This window comes from Gadus morhua, chromosome 4, assembly GCF_902167405.1.
Source record: "Gadus morhua chromosome 4, gadMor3.0, whole genome shotgun sequence".
In the NCBI taxonomy this organism is placed as follows: Eukaryota; Metazoa; Chordata; class Actinopteri; order Gadiformes; family Gadidae; genus Gadus; species Gadus morhua.
In genome coordinates, this window is record NC_044051.1 from 34,249,605 (window position 1) to 34,273,181 (window position 23,577).

A 23,577-nucleotide genomic window follows, 5' to 3' on the forward strand; every position below is an offset into this window, starting at 1 on the left:
TCCTCTAAGGGGGGCACAGTGTAGGGATTAGCAAAAAACACCTCAACACATAAGCAACATATCAAAAACATCACAAACACATGTGGGAGGGGGGAAGGATATCGGGGAGGGGAGGTGTCACAGCTCAGACCCCGGGAGGAGGACGCAGCCAACGGGCGCATCGCATCACTCACGGCATACTGTACTGTAACGAGGGACGGAGAGGGGGAGGGAGTCCAGTAGGCGGTGAGTCCAGGGGGTGTGTGTGTTAACTGTCTTGTGTGTGTGTGTGTGTGAGCCCAAGGACTCCATCTCCACCCAGACTCAACAGTGTCTCTCCCGTCTGATGCTGGTGACGAGGACACGGCCGTCGCTGTGGAGACGACCACGAAGAGTTCCGAACCAGAGACAAAGTTCACGGGAGGTGGAGGATGGGGGGAGGGGTGGCAGGGCATCTGTCTGCATAACAACCAGGGGAGTGGAGAGATATCAGCCTTCCAAGGCCGAAGTGGCGGAGCCGAATAAAGATAACGATTGCTTTGGGTCAGGCCGACTCTGCAATTAATGCAATTAATGCAGTTCTCTCAGATCTCACACGGTAGAAATTCTAATTCAGGAAACAACCTTAGTTGTTTTGGTTGTTTGATTATTTTATTATCAAACAAAGGTCCTAGTCTGTTTGATTGACAGGTGAGATGATCAGGGGGGCAGAGTTGTTACTTTCATAATCATGGCGGCCTGGGCAGAGGATTGGATAGAGAGGCTCAGTAAAGGTGCAGCCAGTAGCAGAGTAGAGATGATCCCTGGCTTCCACATCATAGAAGGAGACCAGACCCTCATCATAATCAACAAACACCCCCACCTTCTGGAGCTCAGCTCTCAGAGGGAGACGGACAACAGGGTTATCAATGAATATCAACCCATCCTTGTAGTAGAAAAGAGTCCAGGAACCTTTCTCAGGGGTCACTATGATCTCTACTTTTCTGTTGATGGACTCTCTGGCCACTCCTTAATACCATTGAGTCTTGTCTTTAACCTGGACCTCAAAGTAAAATCTCCCTGAGGAGAAGCTCTGCCTCGTAAGCACATGTATCTTCTTTGTAAATCTCTTAGGGTTGTCTGGGAGTTTCTTCCTTACACCTCCATTATGTACTTGTTTCCCATCCTCAGACAAGATGAGATGGCGATCAGCTGTATTAGGATCCAGAGTCAAATCTACTTCATACTGCTGGACCCTCTTCAGTTCAGCATCACACAGCATCTCCATCTCCATGTTCAGTGTCTCCTCCAGCTGATCCAGGGATCTCCTCAAGGTCCCTACGTATGACGGAGGACGGACCTCCACCGTCGTCCAGTCCCAGGTGGGTGGAGGATTTTTCAGGGATCTGAAGGTCTGGAGGAAGTGGAGGTGGTCTTTAGTGTGCGAGAGCTGCTTCACCTCTGAGCTTCTATTGGTCAAATCTTCTATTTCCTGCTCCAGCTTTTTGATGAGGTCTTCAGCTTGTTTCGTTGTGGATTTCAGTCTCTCATTAACCATTTGGTTAAGGTCCTCCTGGCACTTTTCAATGGAGCGCATCAGAGCGGTGAGGACCTGCACACCATCGGCAATCTCTCTGTCTGCATTGGCTTGGTTGCGTTTAGCTGTGTCTTTAATCTCCTGAATATTTCTTTGTCTCTCCTGGATCATCTGCTGAACTTCAGCCTCCATCTTTCCCAGCTGGGCCATCTTCACTTCATATTCCTCCTTTAAAGGTACAACAGGATGGGACCAGTGGTCTTTCTCTGTGCAGAACTGACACACACACACCTGTTCAGTCTGGCAGAAGAGCTCCAGAAGTCGGTCGTGTTTCTTACACATCCTGTCTTCCAGACGGTCCATAGGCTCGACCAGCCAATGTTTCTTCAGGACTGCAACTCTCTGATGTGGCTCCAAGTGGGTTTGACTGAAAGACATGAAACACTCTAGGCAGGACTTCAAAGCCTTCAGCTGGGTCCCAGTACAGACGTCACAGGGAACTTCTGCTGGTCCAACACAAGGCTGCTCTTTTACTCGTACAGAAGTTCCAAACCGATCAACCATCTCTGATAAGAGGATATTGACCCGTAAATCAGGTCCTGTGTTGAAAAGGTCATTGCAAACAGGACATTTGTGCTGGACTTGTTCATCCCAAAACGTAGTAATACAGGTTCTGCAGAAGTTGTGTCCACATGGCGTGGTAACTGGACTGCTGAACACATCCAGACAGATGGAACATGAAAAGTTCTCCTCAGACCAGGAAGTGTTTGCAGAGGCCATTCCTAGACGCAGACGACAAGCTTTATGTATTGAGCAATACCATTACTTTTGTTATTCCATAACTGTAAACAGGATTTAACTTCTCTCAAAGTTGTGCTTTTTTACTCACCTTTTTGTGGTTTCTGTTTCTTAGACATTTTTTTCCAAAATGATTCCCTTATTATTACCTTAAGTTGTATTTCCTTAACAAGATGTCCTCTCCTCTCCTTCCCTAACACCTGGCTCCTCCCCTGGCAGCTGGCACCGCCCCCACGGACACAGTTCAATAACGGTTCAAGTTCCACACTCTGGCTTTGGGGGCATTCATGCGCTGTAATTCAAATGCGTTGATGTGTTTTTAAAAAAGAATTGAAAATAGAATGTGTGACAAAACACAGACCAATGGCCGGTGCACAACCAGACACTTTGTGGTGTTTTAATGGTGATTTGCCACTTAAACTGGGATTAAGAGATATTAAAAAACAGTTTACTTGACTTGTCCTGATGCTGGTAATTTTCTCCACAGTCAAGAAAAATAAATAAAAATAAAAGCAACACTATCCCTGTGGGTCCAGGTTATATGTGCTATTATGGTTTGTGTTTTAATATTGAGTTAACGCTGGTAGTTATATAAGGCTTATCTCCCAGACTTCAACCTCATGAAACAGCTGCATCACGTGGCTCAGGGTAGGGCAGACGAACCAGACCAACAAATTCACTATTCAGAGACGCACAACTGGTATCTGTAATTCAGTTCTAGTTGTTATCAAGGTGTGCATTGAGCCTCAGAAAATGAGAAAATAGTGGGTGGAGGAGTCTGTGTCCCTCCTGGCTAGGGGGCTACGGATTTCGGAATTTGAGGAAGTACAAACTTTTGGGGGCGGGTCTTTCAGACAGTACCTCTACAATGCTGATGCCTTAATGAAGCTGTTAAGGTCCTTGTTATCTGGCTATCCGGGCAACATTTCTGCCTGATGGGAAATTGAGACCCACTCATCAGGAGACTTCCGTTCTGGGGGGTAGTTAAGAACGTAATACTAAAGCACACACACACACAATAGAGATGGGGATTCGAGTCTGAGACTCGGACTCGAGTCGCACTAAAGTCGCACAAACGGCGACTTCAGGCTTGACTTGTGACTCCACCCAAAAGACTTCAGGCTTGACTCGGACTCGAGCTTCGAGACTCGTCAAGTCATGCAATTATAGCTTTAAATCTAAGTTCATTCGTGTATTTGTATTAGGGATGGGCAACGATCGCCGAATAGTTGAATAGTCTGAGTCACGTAGAATATCGAATAATGTATGTGACTATCGTTATTTATTACACGGCTCTTCTCAATGCTGCGGAATGCTCCGTTCACTTGCATGGGCCTTCAAAACTTCCAGCAGTGAATTTTTTTTGGAAGCATATTGCTAAGAATACAATGACCGCTGTTAAGGAAAGTGGATTTTTTTGCCGTCAGTCGTATTACTCCGCAAGTAGTCCGGTAACTTATCAACCCCAGCATCCTTGGTTGCTAAGCAACGTCAACGTCTTTGGCTGACTATTTCTCTGCTGATCAACACTACGAATGCTGGTAAAAATTAAATTGTAAAAAGACACAGAGTGTGAAGTTACTTTTCTTGTTTTGGCAAGTAGCCGTATAATAAGCAGAATAATGCATAGAACGTCTGCGATCATTATTGTAAATAAGCCTTATTCTCTCGATAATGTCCGGTGTTGTATACATTATCCCTTACCAGACCAGATGGCCAGAGACTTGAGACTTGACTTGGACTTGTGGCAAAAGACTTGAGAATTGACTTGAACTTGCCCCTCAAAGACTTGAGACTTGACTTGGAATGGAGCTCAAAGACTTGAGAGTCGTCGTCCAACGAATGTCTTGTGAACATCTCTGATGCACACACACACACACACACACACACACACACACACACACACACACACACACACACACACACACACACACACACACACCTTGTGTTTGATACATTTCACAACTTGAATACTCAATCTGAGCCTCCAGAAACAAATACACTATGATATATCTGCAGAATAGATGTGTACTAGCCAGACAGACAGAGAGTTAGGTAGGTAGAAAGAGGGGGAGAGCCCTAAGCCCTCTATAGGACAAGGAAACCCTCCACTAAAAAGCCAGCGGGAAGGAACCCAGAGACAGAGCCCAGAAGAGGGATTCTCCAACACTTGAGGCGAGTTTCTTTCACCAGTCTTTATAAAACCGACCCTCTCTCTTTGTGTCCAGGTTATATGTGATTTTATGGTTCATGATTTGATATTGAGGCAACAATGGACGTTTTATGAGGCTTATCTCCTAGACTTAAACCTCATAAATGTATAAATGTGTGTGATTACGAGTCCGCAGATGACACACACACACACACACACACACACACACACACACACACACACACACACACACACACACACACACACACACACACACACACACACACACACACACAAACCCCCCCCCCCCACACACACACACACACACACACACACACACACACACACACACACACACACACACACACACACACACACACACACACACACACACACACACACACACACACACACACACACACTCCTTCACTCAGGTCCAGCAGGTTTGTTTTTTGGGTTGTTCCTCCTCTGTTCTTTCTTAGCTCGTGTTTTTCTTAAAGCAACGGTCGACCAGCGACACCAACCTTTAAGAAACAGAGAACAACAGAACAGAGAACCAGAAGACAGAAAGCTTCTCCTCCTCCCTCCCCTCTCGGTGCGGTGGTGGGACCAACTATAGCGCCACGTGGAGCCGTGTGGTTTGCTTCGGCAGTGCCGGGGAACCCTGAGGTGAGAGACAGAGAGACGGTCATATCTGACCCATGAGCACCACACGCCAACCCCCCTTTACCGTAGAGTCTACACAACCGCAGATATCCACCGCCTTCTACCGGTGAACGACCACGTGACTGCACGTATCTAAAAGGCACCTATGGAAGCATATATGACGCAAAATTCAAGTGACAATGCAATTTGCAATTCAATAAGTTATTGCATTATGCAATTGACAATTCATTATGCATTTAATGTGTTATTCAAAGTGTATTTTAGTATGCAAAGTAACAATGAAATCCTCAATTCAATTTGAAAAAGTAATAACTATAAAAATATAATTATAATAATAATAATGATAAAATATAGCTGCATGCGGCAATGTGGGTGTCAAGCATAATGGGACTCGATAAGCTAATTCTGCCTGGCGGACGTAATCGGCCGGGTGGCTAAATGGCGACCGTCTCGGTAATCGGTAATAACGACAGATGGTGGAATGACCTAGAGCGATATGCGAGTATGCGTCAATGTAAAAAAAATGGAATGTGTCCCCACCTAGTGTTAAGGGCACATTATTGTCTGGCTAATAAATCACACAAATGCATAGGGGTATTCGGAACAATATCCCTAACAGAGACACAATGTCAACAAGCATCCGTTCTGGAGGTGGTTCATGAAGCATCTAATCCAGTGGGAATTGCAGTTTATTTTGTAAGTGGGCGAATGGCAAATATAGTCATTGTTGCATTATACATTATGCACTGCTTGTCGCCACACGAATGCACTGACTACCCGTTGATGAGCGCTGTTCAACGCAACTAACATTGATATGACGGAAGTGGTGTTCTGATTGTATGCTGTATGACAGATTGACATGATGATTTAATATGATTGATAAGTTATCAGCTTTATATAACACAGTATATGATGACCATGATAAAATGCATATGATTAGATATAATTTACTGACAATGAAAGCTTTTGGCAAATGGTTAATATGACAACGAAAATACATTGAAGTTGCTGGAATAGAGGACTGGACATAGGCGTTGATTACGCCGGGGACGCTGGGGACGCGTCCCCACCAGATTTCGTCAAGATTCATTTTGTACCCACCACAATTATTATGGATTATTCTACTTCATTTAAGAATGCTCGATTCTGATTGGCTGGGAGGGGTGCATTAATCCGGCATATTGCCCGCTGACTTGTCGGTTCTACTTGCTGCTGACTGAGCACAGTAGATCAATACGCCGCTTGTATCGTTTTGTATCACATACATTTCAAACATGAGGTCCGTTGTAAAAATAAACCAAGGAGTGCATGACCATGATAAAATGCATATGATTAGATATCATTTACTGACAATGAAAGCTTTTGGCAAATGGTTATTATGACAACGAAAATACATTGAAGTTGCTGGAATAGAGGACTGGACATAGGCGTTGATTACGCCGGGGACGCGTAATCAACGCAGGTTACCGCCCTCGACTTCGTCTCGGCCGGTAAGCCGTCCACGAGCCGGGCATATCAAACTATTTATTGCCCGGCCTCTCTGTGAATATTCCATACTTATTACACTGGTCTTCTCAATGCAATGGAATGCTCAGTTTACTTGTATGGGCTCTTCACAACTTCCGGCGGTGTATTATATTTGATTATTCTAATTCATTTAAGAATGCTCGATTCTGATTGGCTGGGAGGGGTGCATTAATCCGGCATATTGCCCGCTGATTTGTCGGTTCTACTTGCTGCTGACTGAGCACAGAAGATCAATACGCCTCTTGTATCGTTTTCTATCACATACATTTCAAACATGAGGTCCGTTGTAAAAATAAACCAAGGAGTGCATGTTTGATCGATCGTCATTAAAGCTGACTTGATACGAATGTAACAACTACGTTGTTTAAACTAGTGATCAGTTGCAACCTTGTGTGGTTGCTATAGAAACGCGTTACCTACAGTTGAGCTAACGTTATTCACCGTAGTTCTAAAGGGAACTACTTTTCGAGGGAGATGAACTTAAACAGAGCATACATTTAATAAGCATGCAATACGAATAAGAAAAAAGGCTAATTATTAAAGTATTTGAATTGTCTTATTATGTTGGCCGTCATACTCCATCAAATATTCATACTCATACTTTGCACACTTTACCACAGCATTGGCCTACTGAATGGCACAGATATATTTTTAAGCATTGGACTGAATGCCGCGTAAATATAATATATGTTTTGCACGTTTGCAACGTTTGCAAAGTTCAGGGAAAGTATATGCCTCTACTGGTGTTGCTTAGACCAATATCCTTTTGAGGCAGTGTTGTGTCTGAATATTAGTGTTAAGGGCCAATAAGGCCTACTATCATACATTAGTCACCATGTCTGTGAAAAAATGTGTATGCAGTTACATATTAATATATCCCCCCCCCCCCCCCCCCCCCCGACAAAATCTCACTCTGAACTCAGTTCAAAAATGGAGAGCCCTGCATTGCGCATCTGTTGACCTTTATCCATTTACAGTAAACAGATAATTTTTTCTTGCTGGAAGATATTTTATATTGTTTTCATATTATTATTTACTGACAGTGATTACAGAATGCGAGTGTGTGTTATATTGAAAGCGAGGCTGGGTGTGCCTATGAATATAGGCTACAGTGAGTTTTTTAAGGTGCTGTACAAGCAAATCATATTGACTACTATGCACAGTGACAAAGAGTGTACAGTAACCTACTTCATTCAATATTGAATAGGCTACTGTAGCCTACACTATGTACAGATGGTTTTGCTCTTTGCTCATGGCAGTTGTGGCAGTCATTTTAACATGTCAGCAGGCAAGCTTCACTCATTCAAGGATGTATAATGCTTTGTCCTGCCTACTTGGAACGTGTTTTGAAATTGATCTATAGTAGCCTATAGAAATTTGCCAGCTGGAATACAAAGCAAACTCCTTCAAATGCACATTCATGGAAGTCTTGTATTGTCATCCCCAAATAATGCTGCAATGTAATAATATACATCTTTAAATGCACAATAATGAATCATTACCTTTATTATGACTTATCCAAGATTTTTATTGGCTCCCAGAATGCAGGTCTGTTAGTGACTCCCATTATCTCTAAAAACAGACTGGGAAGTCGAGCCTTCAGTTACTGGGCTCCTTTACTGTGGAACCAGCTCTCCCCATGGGTCAGAGAGGCAGACCCCCCCCCCCCCCCCCTCACCTTTCGCACCTTGTAGTTTGGCCTTGGCGTCTCGCAGTCTCTCTGTGTTTCCACATATTCTCCACAGCTCCATCCCCAGTCTGAACCAACTGCAATTTTTCCCCTTGGTTTTCCTGGGAGTTTTTACTCAGTCGATGTGAGGGTTTAAGGGAAGAGGATGTTGTTATGATGCTCATGCTATGTAAAGCCCTTTGAGACAAACTGTTTGTAAAAACGGGCTATAAAAATAAAATTGCCTTGCCTTGCCTAACCCGCTTGGACTGTAATTCCTATTCATGCTACTAGTTTGATCATTGACTGACTACATGAATAGAGATTCTTATAGAGGTCTTATAGTCAAACGGTATAGGGTATATCACATTTTTTATGTGTTTAGGCCAGTTATGAGATCTAGTTAACATCATTAAAAGTCATTTCCAAACACATTAAAGAAAAGAAAAAAACAAAAGCAAAGAGATTTGGCAGCAGTAGCACACTTTTACTTAAACAGAGTGGGATAGGAATCAGGTTAACAAAACATAACATCTAAGCTGTCTAACACATTACCAACGCAACATTGAAACATCATAAAACATCACAAAAAAAACAGCTGCAATACAAAGAGTTTGCTTTGTATTCCAGCTGGCCTGTTATGAGCAAATTTCTATACGCTACTATAGATCCATTCCAAAACATGTTCCAAGTAGGCAGGACAACGCATAATGCATCCTGGAATGAGTGAAGCTTGCCTGCTGACACGTTAAAATGACTGTCACAACTGCCATGAGCAAAACCATTTGTACATAGTGTAGGCTACAGTAGCCTATTCGATATTGAATGAAGTAGGTTACTTTACACTCCCTGTCACTGTACAGAGTAGCAGGGACGTGCACAGGAATTTTGAGGGGCAGTTGCTCTGACCTGAAAAAAGGGCAACCCCCCCCCCCCCCCATGCAGCTCTTTAACCCTGTACTTTCTAGCATGGTCCTCTCATATATGGTGATCAGCACTTAGGCCTACCTGCCCTATGTGCCTCCTCCTGGTCCACATTTTCAGAGTATCTGGAGGCTTGTGGCTGCTCCTCATCTTAAATGTAATGTAATTATGAAAAATTGCCATTAGTAGGCTAAAATATGAGTCTGATTAATTTATCAATTAGTCTACACGGTATAATTTTTTATCACTATGCAAAGTCTCTGTCCCACCTGCTGTATGGCTTTTTCGTAGCCCACCCTGTAGTGATGTGCTCCTCTTTGCTGCCTCCTTTAGTTGTCTCTCTCTCTCTCCTGAATCCTCCTCTTTTCACTGGGCATTTCGGCTTCACTTAACAATAACAAACAATACCCAAAAAAGTGATAAGATTTAGGCATGAACCATTTTGAATGAAAGAATTCATGTGATGCATTACTTCCATCATTTATTCTTCTTGTTAAAACGAAATGTTAGAAACTAACTATCAGCAGACATGTAGCTTAGTTTGCCTATCAAAAAAAAATGTGTAGACTATAGTGATAACGGGCTGCTTGTCTGCAAGCTAGCTAGCTGTCTGATTATTTAGGCTAAACGTTACGTGGCAAACTGAGCCTGGATTTATGAAGATTGTAATTAATTTCATAAAACGTGATGACGATTGTTTGTTTGTTATACATCTCAAATTCACCTTTTCCGACAACATCAAGGCAGTCGTCTCAAAGGTGCCGGTGTTCCGGTCGCGTGCAGCGCTGCAGCTACGTAAAGCGTCACACGCCGCGCGGCAACTCGCCGCCTCCATTCATTTCAATGAGGGAAGGGCGGCAGAGGGGAGGCGGCAAAAGCGGCTGTTGCCGCGCGGCAGAGTTTGCCCTCCCCCTACTGACTTTCACTCTAATGTCTAAGTGCCCGAACGGAATTGAATGAGGCTACGCATACTTTATGAAATGTTTCGAGTGGCGATTTTTTTTATCTAGGCCCACATGAAATTCTGCATCCATTAAATGATTAAAAAAAATATATATATTTTTTTTTCCTCGGAAGGGCAACGTGAGTCGAGGAGGGCATATGGGCAGTTGCCCAAGCAACCTGAGCAACCCCCCTGTGCACGTCCCTGCAGAGTAGACAATATGATTTGCTTGTACAGCACCTTAAAAAACTCACTGTAGCCTATATTCATAGGCACACTCAGCCTCGCTTTCAATATAACACGCACTCGCATTCTGTAAACACCATCAGTAAATAATATGAAAACAATATAAAATATCTTTCAACAAGAAAAAATAATTTGTTTACTTTAAATGGATAAAGGTCAACAAATGCGCAATTTTCAGCTGTCAGAAATGTGTTGTGATCACTTGTATTCCTCATAGCTCTCAGGCTGTGAGGAATTCAGCAGCCAGCGATTTCAGGTCTGCTCTGCATGTATTAACTGTGGCTAAACATCAACTGCACTGAAGTCATCATAACTTCATAAGTTCTCATTTTCAAATGATTATGAAAACTATTATTGTTATTTGAAGCCGTGTCAGTCTTGACTGTGGGTGGTGTGGTCCTCTGTGTCTGCTAGTGTCTATAATACAGTAATATTTTTGTCGACATTATCAAACGGAAGAACTTTTATTATGAAGAGCACAGGGCAACGAAGCACGCTAGCCAACAAGAGGACCCGCCCACCGGCGGAAACCAGATATTGAGTGGTAAACTCGTTTTGGTAAGAAGAACCCAAAAAACGAATAAACAAACTGAAATTTTGATTTGTTTTTTTGGACAAAACGAAAAAACAAAAAAAACGGCTGGTTTTTGGTTTCTGCTTGCGTCAATTATTCCCAGAAAACAGAGTAATAAAACGTACCTTGCTCTGATTGGTTGTTCAGACGAGCCCACTGAATCACCGAAAAACAAGGAAATAGCATAGGCTAGAAATGAATTCCTATTAAGTAGTTATAGTGCAGTTAGCAGAATACACGCATGATGACTATTTTGTGCAGACCACGATAATGACGTTGTAGCCTGCACGTTCAAGAGAGAAAGAAAGCAAACAATAAAAATACGTAAAATTTAAAAGAAAATAAATGTTATGAACTACACAAGTGTTGACTGATTTGTGCCAAGGTGTTTACCTAAAATGTGTTTTCAAAGTGATCCCTAAATGCCGGCCAAATTCATTGTCATGGTGATCGCCATCATCATCATCATCGTCTGGCTGTGGAATGTTCCTCCGCTTGCAGAGGTTGTGTAGAATGGCACATACATTAATGACTGTGCTTGCCCTCTCTCTCTGGGGTGAGGCGTATTTCGCCGTGGAGGACATGAACCGACGTTTCATCTGCCCAATTCCTCTCTCCACAACATTTCATGTATTTTTGTGTGCTCTAGCATATATGGAAGAAATCAGTAAACAATAATAAATATGGATTCAACAAATAAAAGGCGTCAAAGAGCCAATACGATGTGTTTTACACGTAGGACGAAGCGTAATATGCGTAATCACTTACATGTTATACTTTAACTGTGCTCCCGGTTGTGGATTGAGGTAGGGTGTCTAGAGCCACGTCTTGCATGGATAGTCACTGTCTCCCAGCAAGTGACACCCAACTGGTAGATCTCAAAAAGCTGCCTCAGAACGCTCTCCATTAAAATGCGCGAATCAAGGGTAGCTGAAGATCCAGGCCACTTTGCAGCAACATCCAATAGGCTATGTTAAAATTTGCATCAAAAACAACCTGCGTGTTGATGGAATGCACTTTCTTCCTATTGACGAACACGTCCTCGTCTTTTGATGGCGCAATTATTTTTATGTGCGTCCCGTCAATAGCACCGACCACACCGGGCATACCTGCAATTGCCATGAAGTTGGCATTGATCCTGTTTAATTGTTGAATTTCCAAAGGAAAGTTTATGGCACGGCTGACTGATGGTTGCGATATTTTTAAATCGTCGGCATTGCAAAGTTGCATTGCACCTGTTGCTAAATAACGTAGTAGGCTATGGCTAAACATTTTATTTCGGGACTAATCGGATGTTAGTCTGGGACGTTATTGCATTGCGATCAACTCCACAACAAGTTTAATACCCTAAAATTTGAGAGGGGTCTGGCTGCAGACATCCACCCACACGCTCCAAACATCCACCCACAGGCACTTCCGCTGCAGACAGAAACATCCACCCACACGCCGGAAATTGCGTGCTGGTGGATGTCTGGAGCGCGATTTGCACATTATTCAACAGCGCCCCCTCGGGTCACACTTTTCGGTGGGTCGCAGAATTCGGTGTAACAACGGGACTCACTGCTCGAAGATGTGACGTTCGGCTCAGCTGCACTTGGAGGTTATGGTAGGTGACTATTCAAAACACAGCGATACAATTATAAATGCACGAGACTTGCATTTCTTTTCCGATCTATTAGTTTCATTAAGTTTAGATTTTTTCATCAAACAAATAACAGAACGTTACACCAATATGAAGCATTTGTTGTTTTAATCCACACTGACGGTGGCAAACGCTAGCTAGGTGTCATTTTTGTAAAATAGGCAAATGTTTTTTGCAAACGTTGTGTAGCCTATAGTCGGTCTTATTAAACGATTTTAGAGATTTGTCGATGTGTTGGGAGCATAAACGATTTTAAGATTTGGACTTTTGACAGTCATCTGTAGTCCAAAACTACGACGGAGTAGGCCTATTAGGGCCCCACGAAGAAAAAAAAATATTTTGCCGTGACGAGATTAAAATCGACGCGTCGACATTAAACTCGAAAGGTCCAGAATAAAGTTGAATTTTCATGCCGACTTTAATCTCTTTAGCAGCGGATGACACGAAGTAGTCATCCGCTGTAGTAGTGCGGCATTGCCATCAGTGGTTGCATTGAAGGTTTTAGTCGCTATATTGTTTGGATGGAGGCCTACACCACAAACAATGACCCCAGGGTTATTCCCGACTACTTCGTGTCATCCGCTGAACGCTTGGGAGGATGCCCGGAGCGTCTGCGTGCTGACAGAGGAACGGAAAATGGACGCGTCGAGATTAAAGTCGATATGATGTTTCAACTTGATTCTCGACGTTTTGAGTTTAATGTCGACATGTGGACATTAAAGTCGACGTGTCGATTTTAATCTCGTCACGGCAAAAATATTTTTTTTCTTCACGTGTGGCCCTAATACTCCGTCTTAACAGAGTTAAGTTGTAATAAAATAATTACCACGAATTGAATTGACGCAGCTCGTTTCGCTTTAACTAGAGTTGCACCTATCAGCTGTTCATCTCCGCAGCGGTGGCTGAGAAGTGTGATATCATTCTATAGACAAAATCGATCGTTACATATTCGATCTGCCTGTTTAGTTCATACAATCTGTTTATAACTAAGAGATCATAGCACTTAGTTCAGTTAAAAGGGGTAAAAGAGATCAAAAATGTAATAAAACGGATAAAAGTTAATGAATTACTGTTATGTAATAGCCTACTATCCTGTCTCAGATTCTAAATGTTCAATGTCCCCCAGTCAATAGGGTGCTGGGGCTCAGACAGTTCATAAAACATATAATGAGAGAGAGAAACAGATGTAAAGTTCAGTATGAGGTAGAAATATATCTCATCATTAATTATATGCCAATAATAGTTAAAGTTGATGCTCTGATGGGACTAATTTGTCTAGACTACAACCACTACTGAATTACCGCCCTTTAAATAGTTTGCTGTGCTGTGAGAATTTATCGTCTTTGATCTTAATTGTTTCTACAATTAAAACATAAATTGTAACATTTTTTTTCTGTCTTTTGTAGATGCATCACTCGATTTTTACGGATGATTCAAAGCCAGAAGTCAAACGCTGCACAACTTGCTGCACACTTTTCCACTGCCCCCTATGCCCAACTTTCAAACCAACCATCAACACGAAGCTTCAGTGCCACCTGGAATCCCACATAAAACATTCCATTACATTTAAAGGTGATATATGTATGTGTGTAGAAAGAATATAAGAATATATGTGTATATGTCTGTAGACAATATTTATGAATGTGTGTCTGCTTACTTTTATAAGTCACTGACTCATTTTCCTCTATCTTTTGCCTGAATTGATCTTAGACAAAAAGATATGCAGGTGCAACCTCAGCTGCAGGGATGGGGGACATTATCATTGCCCCCTTTGTGGCAAAACGATCATCAGGAAGTCGGTTATGGATCTACACCTGAAGTCCTGCACAAACACGCAAGACAGTCCCTCCACCTCCGCTGCCGTCCATACATCCAATCAAAACCCCATCACAGTCAAGACAGCCACCACCTCTCCAGCTCCGACTGCTCCTTCTCCCCAAGCTTCAACTGTTGTGTCTTCCTCTGCCGTCTCTGCTGCCCAGAGTAAAAGTACAACTGGTTTGAAAAAAGGAAAATGCCCGCACTGTAAATTAACTTTCTATAAGAAAAACATAGAAACACACACACACACACGTGTGTGTGTGTGTGTGTGTGTGTGTGTGTGTGTGTGTGTGTGTGTGTGTGTGTGTGTGTGTGTGTGTGTGTGTGTGTTGAGGTTCTGAGTTCAGTTATCTGTTGAGTGTTATAACGTTTACAATGTATTGATTTTTTGTATGACTTTACTTATTCACTTTGGTTACACACAGAGCTAAGTTAAAACACAGACTTGAGTTTGTCGGATTTAAATATGGGCAAATAAGGTGGTCCAGCAGCACAAGGTAAGACATTATAGACAATTAGAGCCAGATATTAAATGAATGATGGTTCAGAGTAAGAATTTAGGAATGCAAAAGTGCTAATAACATGATAAATTATGTTGGAATGCAGTCGAACCTTATGATAATAAGACAACAGAATGTAACATAGCTAGACCTAATACAAATATGTCAGAAAAGGTGAAGCTAAAGGGGAATTGTTCTAACTATTCCTGTCCACTCATACATAGTATTTAAAATAATTATTAGCCTCAATCTCTGATGCCCTTCAGCTTTACAATACGAGTATCAGTTTGTGTCCGATCAAATATTAAATTGAGATGATTGCAGTATAACACAGGGAATCTGAATAAGATGTGTGTATTTACAGAAAGAGAAGAGCCATAAGCTCCAGCTTAAAGTAAACAGCGAGTGTCAGGTCTTCTGTCCAAAACCGGAAGCGTTTATCCGATTTTATAACTTAATTTATTTCGTTCATTTATGTAAACACATTACTTAACGCCCTTTCATTTATGTAAACACATCGTAACGCCCGATTTTTATTTTATTTTCCGATTTTTATTTTTTATTATCCGATTTCCGGCGTGTGGGTGGATGTTTCTGTCTGCAGCGGAAGTGCCTGTGGGTGGATGTCCGGAGCGTGTGGGTGGATGTCTGCAGCTAGACTCTCTTGTAAAATTTCGTCTCGCAGGCATTTACGATTCTTTGTGAATAGGTCTTACTGAGTTAGGAGTCCTCTTGAGGACTTTTAAGCTCTCCTAGACTTAGGTGCTACTTTTAGGCCCAAAATACTTTGTGAATTGCTCTTAGTGAAAAAAGTTAGGAGTCCTAAATTTAAGAGTGACACACCCATTATTTTTAGGAGTTACTCCTAAATTCGCCAGTCAGGACCTACTTTTAGCCCTAAAATCCTTTGTGAATACGGCCCCAGATCACCAGCCGCCACGGCAAACAAGGAGTGAAGGGTGACCAATGCTAGGAATCTTCCGACTCTGTCCCATTAGAATAATGCTGCACTCTAGGAGGACCTGCATGAACTGACTCAAGCATCACTGAGATCTAGACATTTAACCAGGGACCTTTTTAAGTGGATCCTCTTCAACCACGATTGCCTATTGTGGTACAAGATATGAATTAGAAAATAATGGCAGTAGAAAGACAGCAATTAGAAAGTCAAAACAAGAGGTAGTTGGCATTAAGGACATGACAAAAGGTTAGTGAAATGAACACAATCATGTATAATGTGGGGTTTAATTGCAGTCTATTTCACAGGTGAACTTTGCAGGCTTTCTCTAATAACCAAGGTAGAGGTAATGACATAGTTGTGGAAATATCAAAACGTAACTTCAATATACAATTGTATACAAATGACATGAACCCTGTTTATATAATTAATCAATTTAAAGTAATTTATATACATTCTCCTTGGACCTAGAGATACCTCCCGTCCCCTCGAATTAAAAGGCATTAAGATAGTTTGCATTTGCAACTTACTGAACAAATGCTTGGTCAATTTGCTGCCTGTTTCTTCCCATGATTAAGCTCTAAAAATAAATCAAATGTTTTGCAGTCAGAAGTGTCCGAGAACTAAGTCATTCTTCATCACAGACATAATTTCTCAAAAATAAAAACATGGCGAATCAAAGTTGGAAAGCGTTTAATCATGATGAAAAAAAAAAGCACCTGGATACAGGCGTCAAATAATCCCTTTGAAGTGGTAGTTTGGAATTTTGGACAAAGGGCCTGATTCCCATAATGTTAGAAATAAAACTAACCTTGCGTTAGAAATTAAACTTCTCGCCGGTGTGAGTCTTCATGTGGAAGTTCAGGGTGTCATGCCGAGCGAAGCGCTTTGTGCATTGGTCGCAACTGTAGGGCTTCTCGCCGGTGTGAGTCCTAATGTGGATCTTCAGCATGCCTTTCGAACTGAAGCGCTTCGTGCATTGGTCACACCCGTAGGGCTTCTCGTCGGTGTGAGTCCTCATGTGGACGTTCAGGGACGAGCTCTGGCTGAAGCGCTTCGTGCATTGGTCACACCTGTAGGGCTTCTCGCCGGTGTGAGTCCTAATGTGGATCTTCAGCATGCCTTTCGAACTGAAGCGCTTCGTGCATTGGTCACACCTGTAGGGCTTCTCGCCGGTGTGAGTCCTAATGTGGATCTTCAGAATGCCTTTCGAACTGAAGCGCTTCGTGCATTGGTCACACCCGTAGGGCTTCTCGCCGGTGTGACTCCTCATGTGGGTCTTCAGGTTTCCACTTTCACTGAAGCGCTTCGTGCATTGGTCACATCCGTAGGGCTTCTCACCGGTGTGAGTCCTCATGTGGCTCTTCAGTTCGTTACTTTGACTGAAGCTCTTCGTGCATTGGTCACAGCTGTAGGGCTTCTCCCCGGAGTGAGTCATTTTATGGATCCTCAGGGAATCTTTCCATCTGTAGCGCTTGATGCATTGGTCGCACCCGTAGGGCTTCTCGTCGGTGTGAGTCCTCATGTGGCTCTTCAGTACGTTTAGCTCACTGAAGCTCTTAGTGCATTGGTCACAGCTGTAGGGTTTCTCCCCAGTGTGAGTCTTCATGTGGCTCTTCAGTACTTTTTGCAGACTGAAGCTCTTCGTGCATTGGTCACAGCTGTAGGGCTTCTCCCCGGAATGAGTCATTTTATGGATCCTCAGGGAATCTTTCCATCTGTAGCGCTTGATGCATTGGTCGCACCCGTAGGGCTTCTCGTCGGTGTGAGTCCTCATGTGGCTCTTCAGTACGTTTAGATCACTGAAGCTCTTAGTGCATTGGTCACAGCTGTAGGGCTTCTCCCCGGAGTGCGTTCTCATGTGGATCTTCAGGGACGAGCTATGGCTGAAGCGCTTCGTGCATTGGTCACAGCTGTAGGGCTTCTCCCCGGAGTGAGTCATTTTATGGATCCTCAGGGAATCTTTCCATCTGTAGCGCTTGATGCATTGGTCGCACCCGTAGGGCTTCTCGTCGGTATGAGTCCTCATGTGGTTCTTCAGTACGTTTAGCTGACTGAAGCTCTTCGTGCATTGGTCACAGCTGTAGGGCTTCTCACCGGTGTGGGTCCTCATGTGGTTCTTCAGTTCGTGTTGCTGACTAAAGCTCTTTGTGCATTGGTCACAGCTGTAGGGCTTCTCCCCGGAGTGAGTCATTTTATGGATCCTCAGGGAATCTTTCCATCTGTAGCGCTTGATGCATTGGTCGCACCCGTAGGGCTTCTCGTCGGTGTGAGTCCTCATGTGGCTCTTCAGTACGTTTAGCTCACTGAAGCTCTTCGTGCATTGGTCACAGCTGTTGGGTTTCTCCCCGGTTTGAGTCCTCATGTGGCTCTTCAGCTTTTCTTTCTGACTGAAGCTCTTCGTGCATTGTTCACAGCTGTAGGGCTTCTCCCGAGAGCAAGTCCTCATGTGGATCTTCAGGAAGTCTTCCCGTATGTAGCGCTTCTTGCATTGGCCGCACCCGTACGGCTTCTTGTTTGGTCGGGTCCTCATGTGTACCATCATCTTGGCATTGTTGGGAGAAACCATCCACAAACCATCCACCGCCAGTGGGCCCTCCCCTTTTCCGTAGACGCTCAGGATCCGCAGCTCCCCGTTGTGACTGGCCATGTGGGCGGAGCCAGGGGCGTCCACACGCAGACTCTCTGAGGTGTCGCCGCGCTGCGTGCTGCAGTCTCTGAATTCATTGCCGTCGTCTTCAGAGAGGAAAACAAAGACAGAAAGTAATGGTATTAATTAATTATTTGCACAAAGGGACACAGCATGTACTTGCACACACTGATGCATTAGAAGAAGTATATTTTGACACTTTCTTTCTAACGTCTTTTTGTTTATTATGCATTTCCCTTGTTCCCCTTGGGGGGGTAAAGGGTCAAAGGCTTCAGCTGAATAGGCACCGCTACGTCTCCACCTTTTAAGGAGGTGGGGAGGTCATCAAGACACAACCCAGGTCATCTGTGGTTTCCGATCACCTGCTTTACCAATACTGTAGTTATACTGGGAATCAGAGCGGATTCAGCATTCCTGACATCTGCCATGAAGAAGATGTAAATCATTCTACTATAAACTGTATAGTAGTCCTTGTGTTTTTGCAGGGTGCCGGTCATGATGCTTTTCAAAAGAGGACCAGAACAGTTAGAATGGAGTACATTCTCAGTTGGTAGGTCAGTTTGCTTGCATGGATGCAATGTGTATTACTAACCTACAGCGGGCATGCCTCCACCAATATCGTCTTCAACCTTGATTGAAATGGTGTCTGGGGTCTCCTGCTTTCCACATAAAGAAGGAAACACATTTTCATTTCCTTTCATTTGCTCAGAATAGTTGTTAATCCCCATTTACGATAGACTGGGTTCCCCCAACTTGTTCTGACGGCGATTTGAATTCGCCCTGTAGAAGGGTCTGGAGAAGAGCAATTCATATCTTTCTGCTTCCGATACGTTTTTGGAGAAGCTGTCACACCCAAATTGTACTGGGGGCGAAACTTGTACCGCCTACGTAATCTGCGTTCGAAATTTCCAAACCTGCCGGGCAACTGACGATCGCGTCGAACGTTGCCTGGCAACGGACGATCGCGTCTAACGATGACGTAGGAAGGTTCATGAATATTCAAACATTTGCGCTCATTCATTGAGCGTCACAAGACGAAATAACATCAAGCAGATAACACTTATTTTACAAATGACATTTATTAGCGTTGCTAACTTTATATTTGCATTGGACGTAATTGTTAAATGGCATTTAGCTAGTAAACTGAGTGTATTAACACAAGCTAGCTAGACTATGATACAATTTAAAACGCTCAATTTACTAGCTATATTCAATACATTACAAATATAAAGTAAAAAAAAGTGTTGTCTGTATTATTTACTCTATTATTTACTGTTATTTCTTCTTTGGCAACATCAGCGAACGTTTTTTGAAACCTGCCTAGCAACGGACAATCGTGTCGAACGATGACGTAATGTTTCGAACGCGAATTACGTAGGTGGTACAATTTTGGTGCAACAGCGCCAATCACAAAGTTGGCTTCTCCCCCTGGCACCCTATTGGCTAGTTAAACACAATGACGAAAGGGAAGCGACGGCAAGCAGACATTTGCGTACAGAGTCAGTTGAACAAGTTGATCAAGCCTCTTGTGCTGAAGACAATGACAGCAGCTTCCCCAGACCAACGAGTCTGGCAATAGCCAGGCTACACTTACGACTCATTAAATCCTAAAGGAGTGTGCTTTCTATGGATTTGTGCTGGAGTTGTAGCAGAGGACGCCTCTCATTTGGATGCTGAATAAGAAGATGATTTCCAACCTGCACACTCAGCTCCTCGTGGCAGACCAGCCGCTCGCCGCGCTCCAGGCTCTTGGCCGCGCTGTGGTCCGCAGACAGCGAGTTCAGGGCCTCCACTTCTGACGCGGTGAAGAGGGTGTCATGGCCGTCCACCGCCAGTGGGCCCTCCCCTTTACCGTAGACGCTCAGGATCCGCAGCTCCCCGTTGTGACTGGACATGTGGGAGGAGCCAGGGCCGTCCACACCCAGACTCTCTGAGGTGGCGCCGCGCTGCGTGCTACGGTCTCCAAAGGCATCACAGTCTTCTGCAGAGGGAGGAAAAAAAGACCAAGTAATCGTATTGATACACTGTTTGCATAAAAGGAGGAAGTGTGTATTTGTACACATGAAATAAACTTTTTAAATGCATGTTTATTAGGGCTGTAACGATATGCATATCGAAACCGGAATCATGACACTCAAAACCACAAACCCGTCTCGCGGTGTGAGAAGGCACGATACGCCCTTTCTAACTCTCCGGTCAAATTGTCAGATGGAAATTTGCTAATAATCTGTCTAAGTAATAGTCTGCTGACACCGCCCCCTCTTATCAATGCCGTAAGTCTGCGACGAGAAACCCTCTCTGTGATGACAGCTCTCCGTGGCGACGGAGGATTGCATTTCTCCACAGCCTGCGAAGTCCTCCTATACGATATGAACGACATTTATCCAGAGTGGGACAAATGCGAAAAAATAGCCCGTGTGATCCTGTCTCTATTGTTTTGTGTGCTTTGAACGGCAGTTGTCTGCTTATAGGTCGGAATGAAGCGGCCACCGATTATTGACAGGATGGGTACTTTATTCTACCGGACTCGTTTGTTTCTTCACTAGACACACACACTACCGTTCGCTCTCCTCACTCGTCCACTCACTCGCTGACGTCACTCACTCACACACATACATACGCTACTCGTAACAGTGCCTCGTTATCGCGAATCAGACGTTCATGTTTTTTCCCCATCTATTTGAAAGTTAGGCTATTAAACATGTTGCATTCTATACGGCCTGATTATGTCATTATTTAAGCTACATAGCCTAATAAGAATCCATAATAGGATATTTGACTAAACCACAAAACTAGTTGAGGGTTTTTGCCTACCTGCAAGCATCCTCCAACAGCAATCTTTGGTTATTTATTTATTAATGTAGCGATGCATTAATAGTATTCTTTCTGTTCAAATCTGATCAGTGTTCCAAAATATTTTTTATTAAATGTTACATTAAGTTTATTGTTATACAAGTGTTGTTTAAGATTTAAAAAAAATCGAGGGATGTATCGAACAGTGGGTCAAAAATCTTGATACAAAGCGAATCGTGAGTTGGTTTATTGTTACAGCCCTAATGTTTATGTAACATTGAGACCGAGGGTTTAAAATGTGTACTGCAGACAAAGATTCAGAGTTTTGGAGAGAGATGTCTCCTCCAGCACCATCCCCCCTATACTCAAAGCTCAAGCGGGGGCCAGGTGGAGGACACTGAACGAAAATCCAGCGCAAAATGATCTGAGCACAACATGACATGAGAGACAAGTCATGCGAGTACGGATAGTGTACTACGTTTAAGGGAACTCATTGAAGTATGGATATTGGAGCACAGCACAAATGACAACGTGTCCTACCCTGTAGGCTGATCAGCTAACATTCATAAATTGTGAATTCATTGATCTTTGAGAATAATAAACCAGCTCATGTGATATCGGTCTTGAAACCCTTCTGGGCTCTTGACTGATTCCATCTTTGAAATACAACTCCCAAGTTTGACTCGTGTTTAACAGGGCGCTGGTCATGATGCTTTTCCAAAGAGGACCAGGCTTTTCAGCGCAGTTAGAATCGAGTACATTCTCAGTTTATCCAGGTTGTTTGCTTGCATGGATGCAATGTGTGTTACTTACCTACAGCGGGCATTCCTCCACCTATATCCTCTTCAACCTTGATTGAAATGGTGTCTGGGGTCTGCTGCTTTCCACAGAGAAGGAAACACACAAGACAATATTTCATTTGCACAGAATAGTTTTTAATCCCCACTTATGACTCATTAAATCATAAAGGAGTGTGCTTTCTAAGGGTGTGTGCTGGAGTTGTAACAGAGGACGCCTCTCATTTGGATGCTGAATAAGAAGATGATTTCCAACCTGCACACTCAGCTCCTCGTGGCAGACCAGCCGCTCGCCGCGCTCCAGGCTCTTGGCCGCGCTGTGGTCCGCAGACAGCGAGTTCAGGGCCTCCACTTCTGACGCGGTGAAGAGGGTGTCATGGCCGTCCACCACCAGTGGGCCCTCCCCTTTACCGTAGACGCTCAGGATCATCAGCTCCCCGCTGTGACTGGACATGTGGGAGGAGCCAGGGCTGCCCACACCCAGAATCTCCGAGGTGGCGCTGCGCTGCGTGCTACGGTCTCTAAAGGCTTCGCAGACACAGAGGGTTTAAAATGTGTAATGCAGACAAAGATTCAGAGTTTTGGAGAGGGATGTCTCCTCCAGCACCCTCCCCTCAAGACTCAAAGCTCAAGCGGAGGCCAGGTGGAGGACACTGAACGTACACCAGCGCAAAATGATCCGAGCACAACATGAGAGACAAGCCAATCATTCTATTTTGACAATAACAAGCGACAACGGTAAGCTGATCAGCTAACAATTATACATTGTGAATTCATTGATGTTTGAGAATAATAAACAGCTCATGTGGCATCTGTCCTGAAACCCTTCTGGGCTCTTGACTGATTCCATCTTTGAAATGCAACTCCTAAGTTTGACTCGTGTTTAACAGGGCGCTGGTCATGATGCTTTTCCAAAGAGCTTTTTAGCGCAGTTAGAGTCTAGCATCAGCCTAGAATCTATGCTGCCTAGAATCTACTACATCAAGTAAATGTACTCAGGGTGGAAAGTACATACCATCACTTGTAAAGTGGGACCGCAGAGTCTTTAAGGATAGCCGTTTGGCTACAGTATGTGTTTCCAGGTGGTCTGTATGGCAGGCAACATCCCTTGAGAGAAGCTGCTGAATGTAAACACTTGATGAGCTGGCCTGTGTAGAGACAACAAGGTAAAATTAGTACTCAATTTACTTTGTATGCATTCCAGGTGCAAGTTGTAAGAAGACATAAGATAAGCATGTTTAGTGAATTATATTAGCCTAATACTTAAAATTAGATCTATGAAATGATCAAATGAATTTATATAATTTATTTGTTTGCATATTTCGTTTATCTGAAAAGTTCATCGCATCATCTCAATAGAATTACATCAAGCTCTGCAGAAATCTGCTAATAACCCATTGATTTGAATCAGGTGTGATGGGG

The 23,577-nt window shown here is 43.5% G+C and overlaps 1 protein-coding gene, 1 long non-coding RNA gene and 1 pseudogene across 2 annotated transcripts; 1 reads left to right on the forward strand and 2 right to left on the reverse strand.

Moving 5' to 3' along the window:
* Positions 1-619: 619 nt before the first annotated feature.
* On the reverse strand, positions 620-4,186 carry LOC115542311 (E3 ubiquitin-protein ligase TRIM39-like; annotated as a pseudogene).
* Positions 4,187-12,242: 8,056 nt separating this feature from the next.
* LOC115542417 (uncharacterized) lies at positions 12,243-14,628 on the forward strand. The gene is made up of 3 exons (XR_003976529.1): positions 12,243-12,600; positions 14,043-14,208; positions 14,347-14,628. It is a non-coding gene; the product is annotated as an uncharacterized LOC115542417 (long non-coding RNA).
* A 1,259-nt stretch (positions 14,629-15,887) lies between these two features.
* Positions 15,888-18,651, reverse strand: LOC115542282 (zinc finger protein 431-like). The gene has a single exon (XM_030354521.1). The coding sequence runs from the start codon at positions 18,563-18,565 to the stop codon at positions 16,733-16,735; it is 1,833 nt and encodes a 610-aa protein (XP_030210381.1). The 5' UTR covers positions 18,566-18,651; the 3' UTR covers positions 15,888-16,732.
* Between the last annotated feature and the right edge of the window lie 4,926 nt (positions 18,652-23,577).

Bases quoted from the DNA above. Each gene is read 5' to 3' on its own strand.
- LOC115542282 (XM_030354521.1), bottom strand. From the start codon at position 18,565: ATGGCCAGTCACAACGGGGAGCTGCGGATCCTGAGCGTCTACGGAAAA.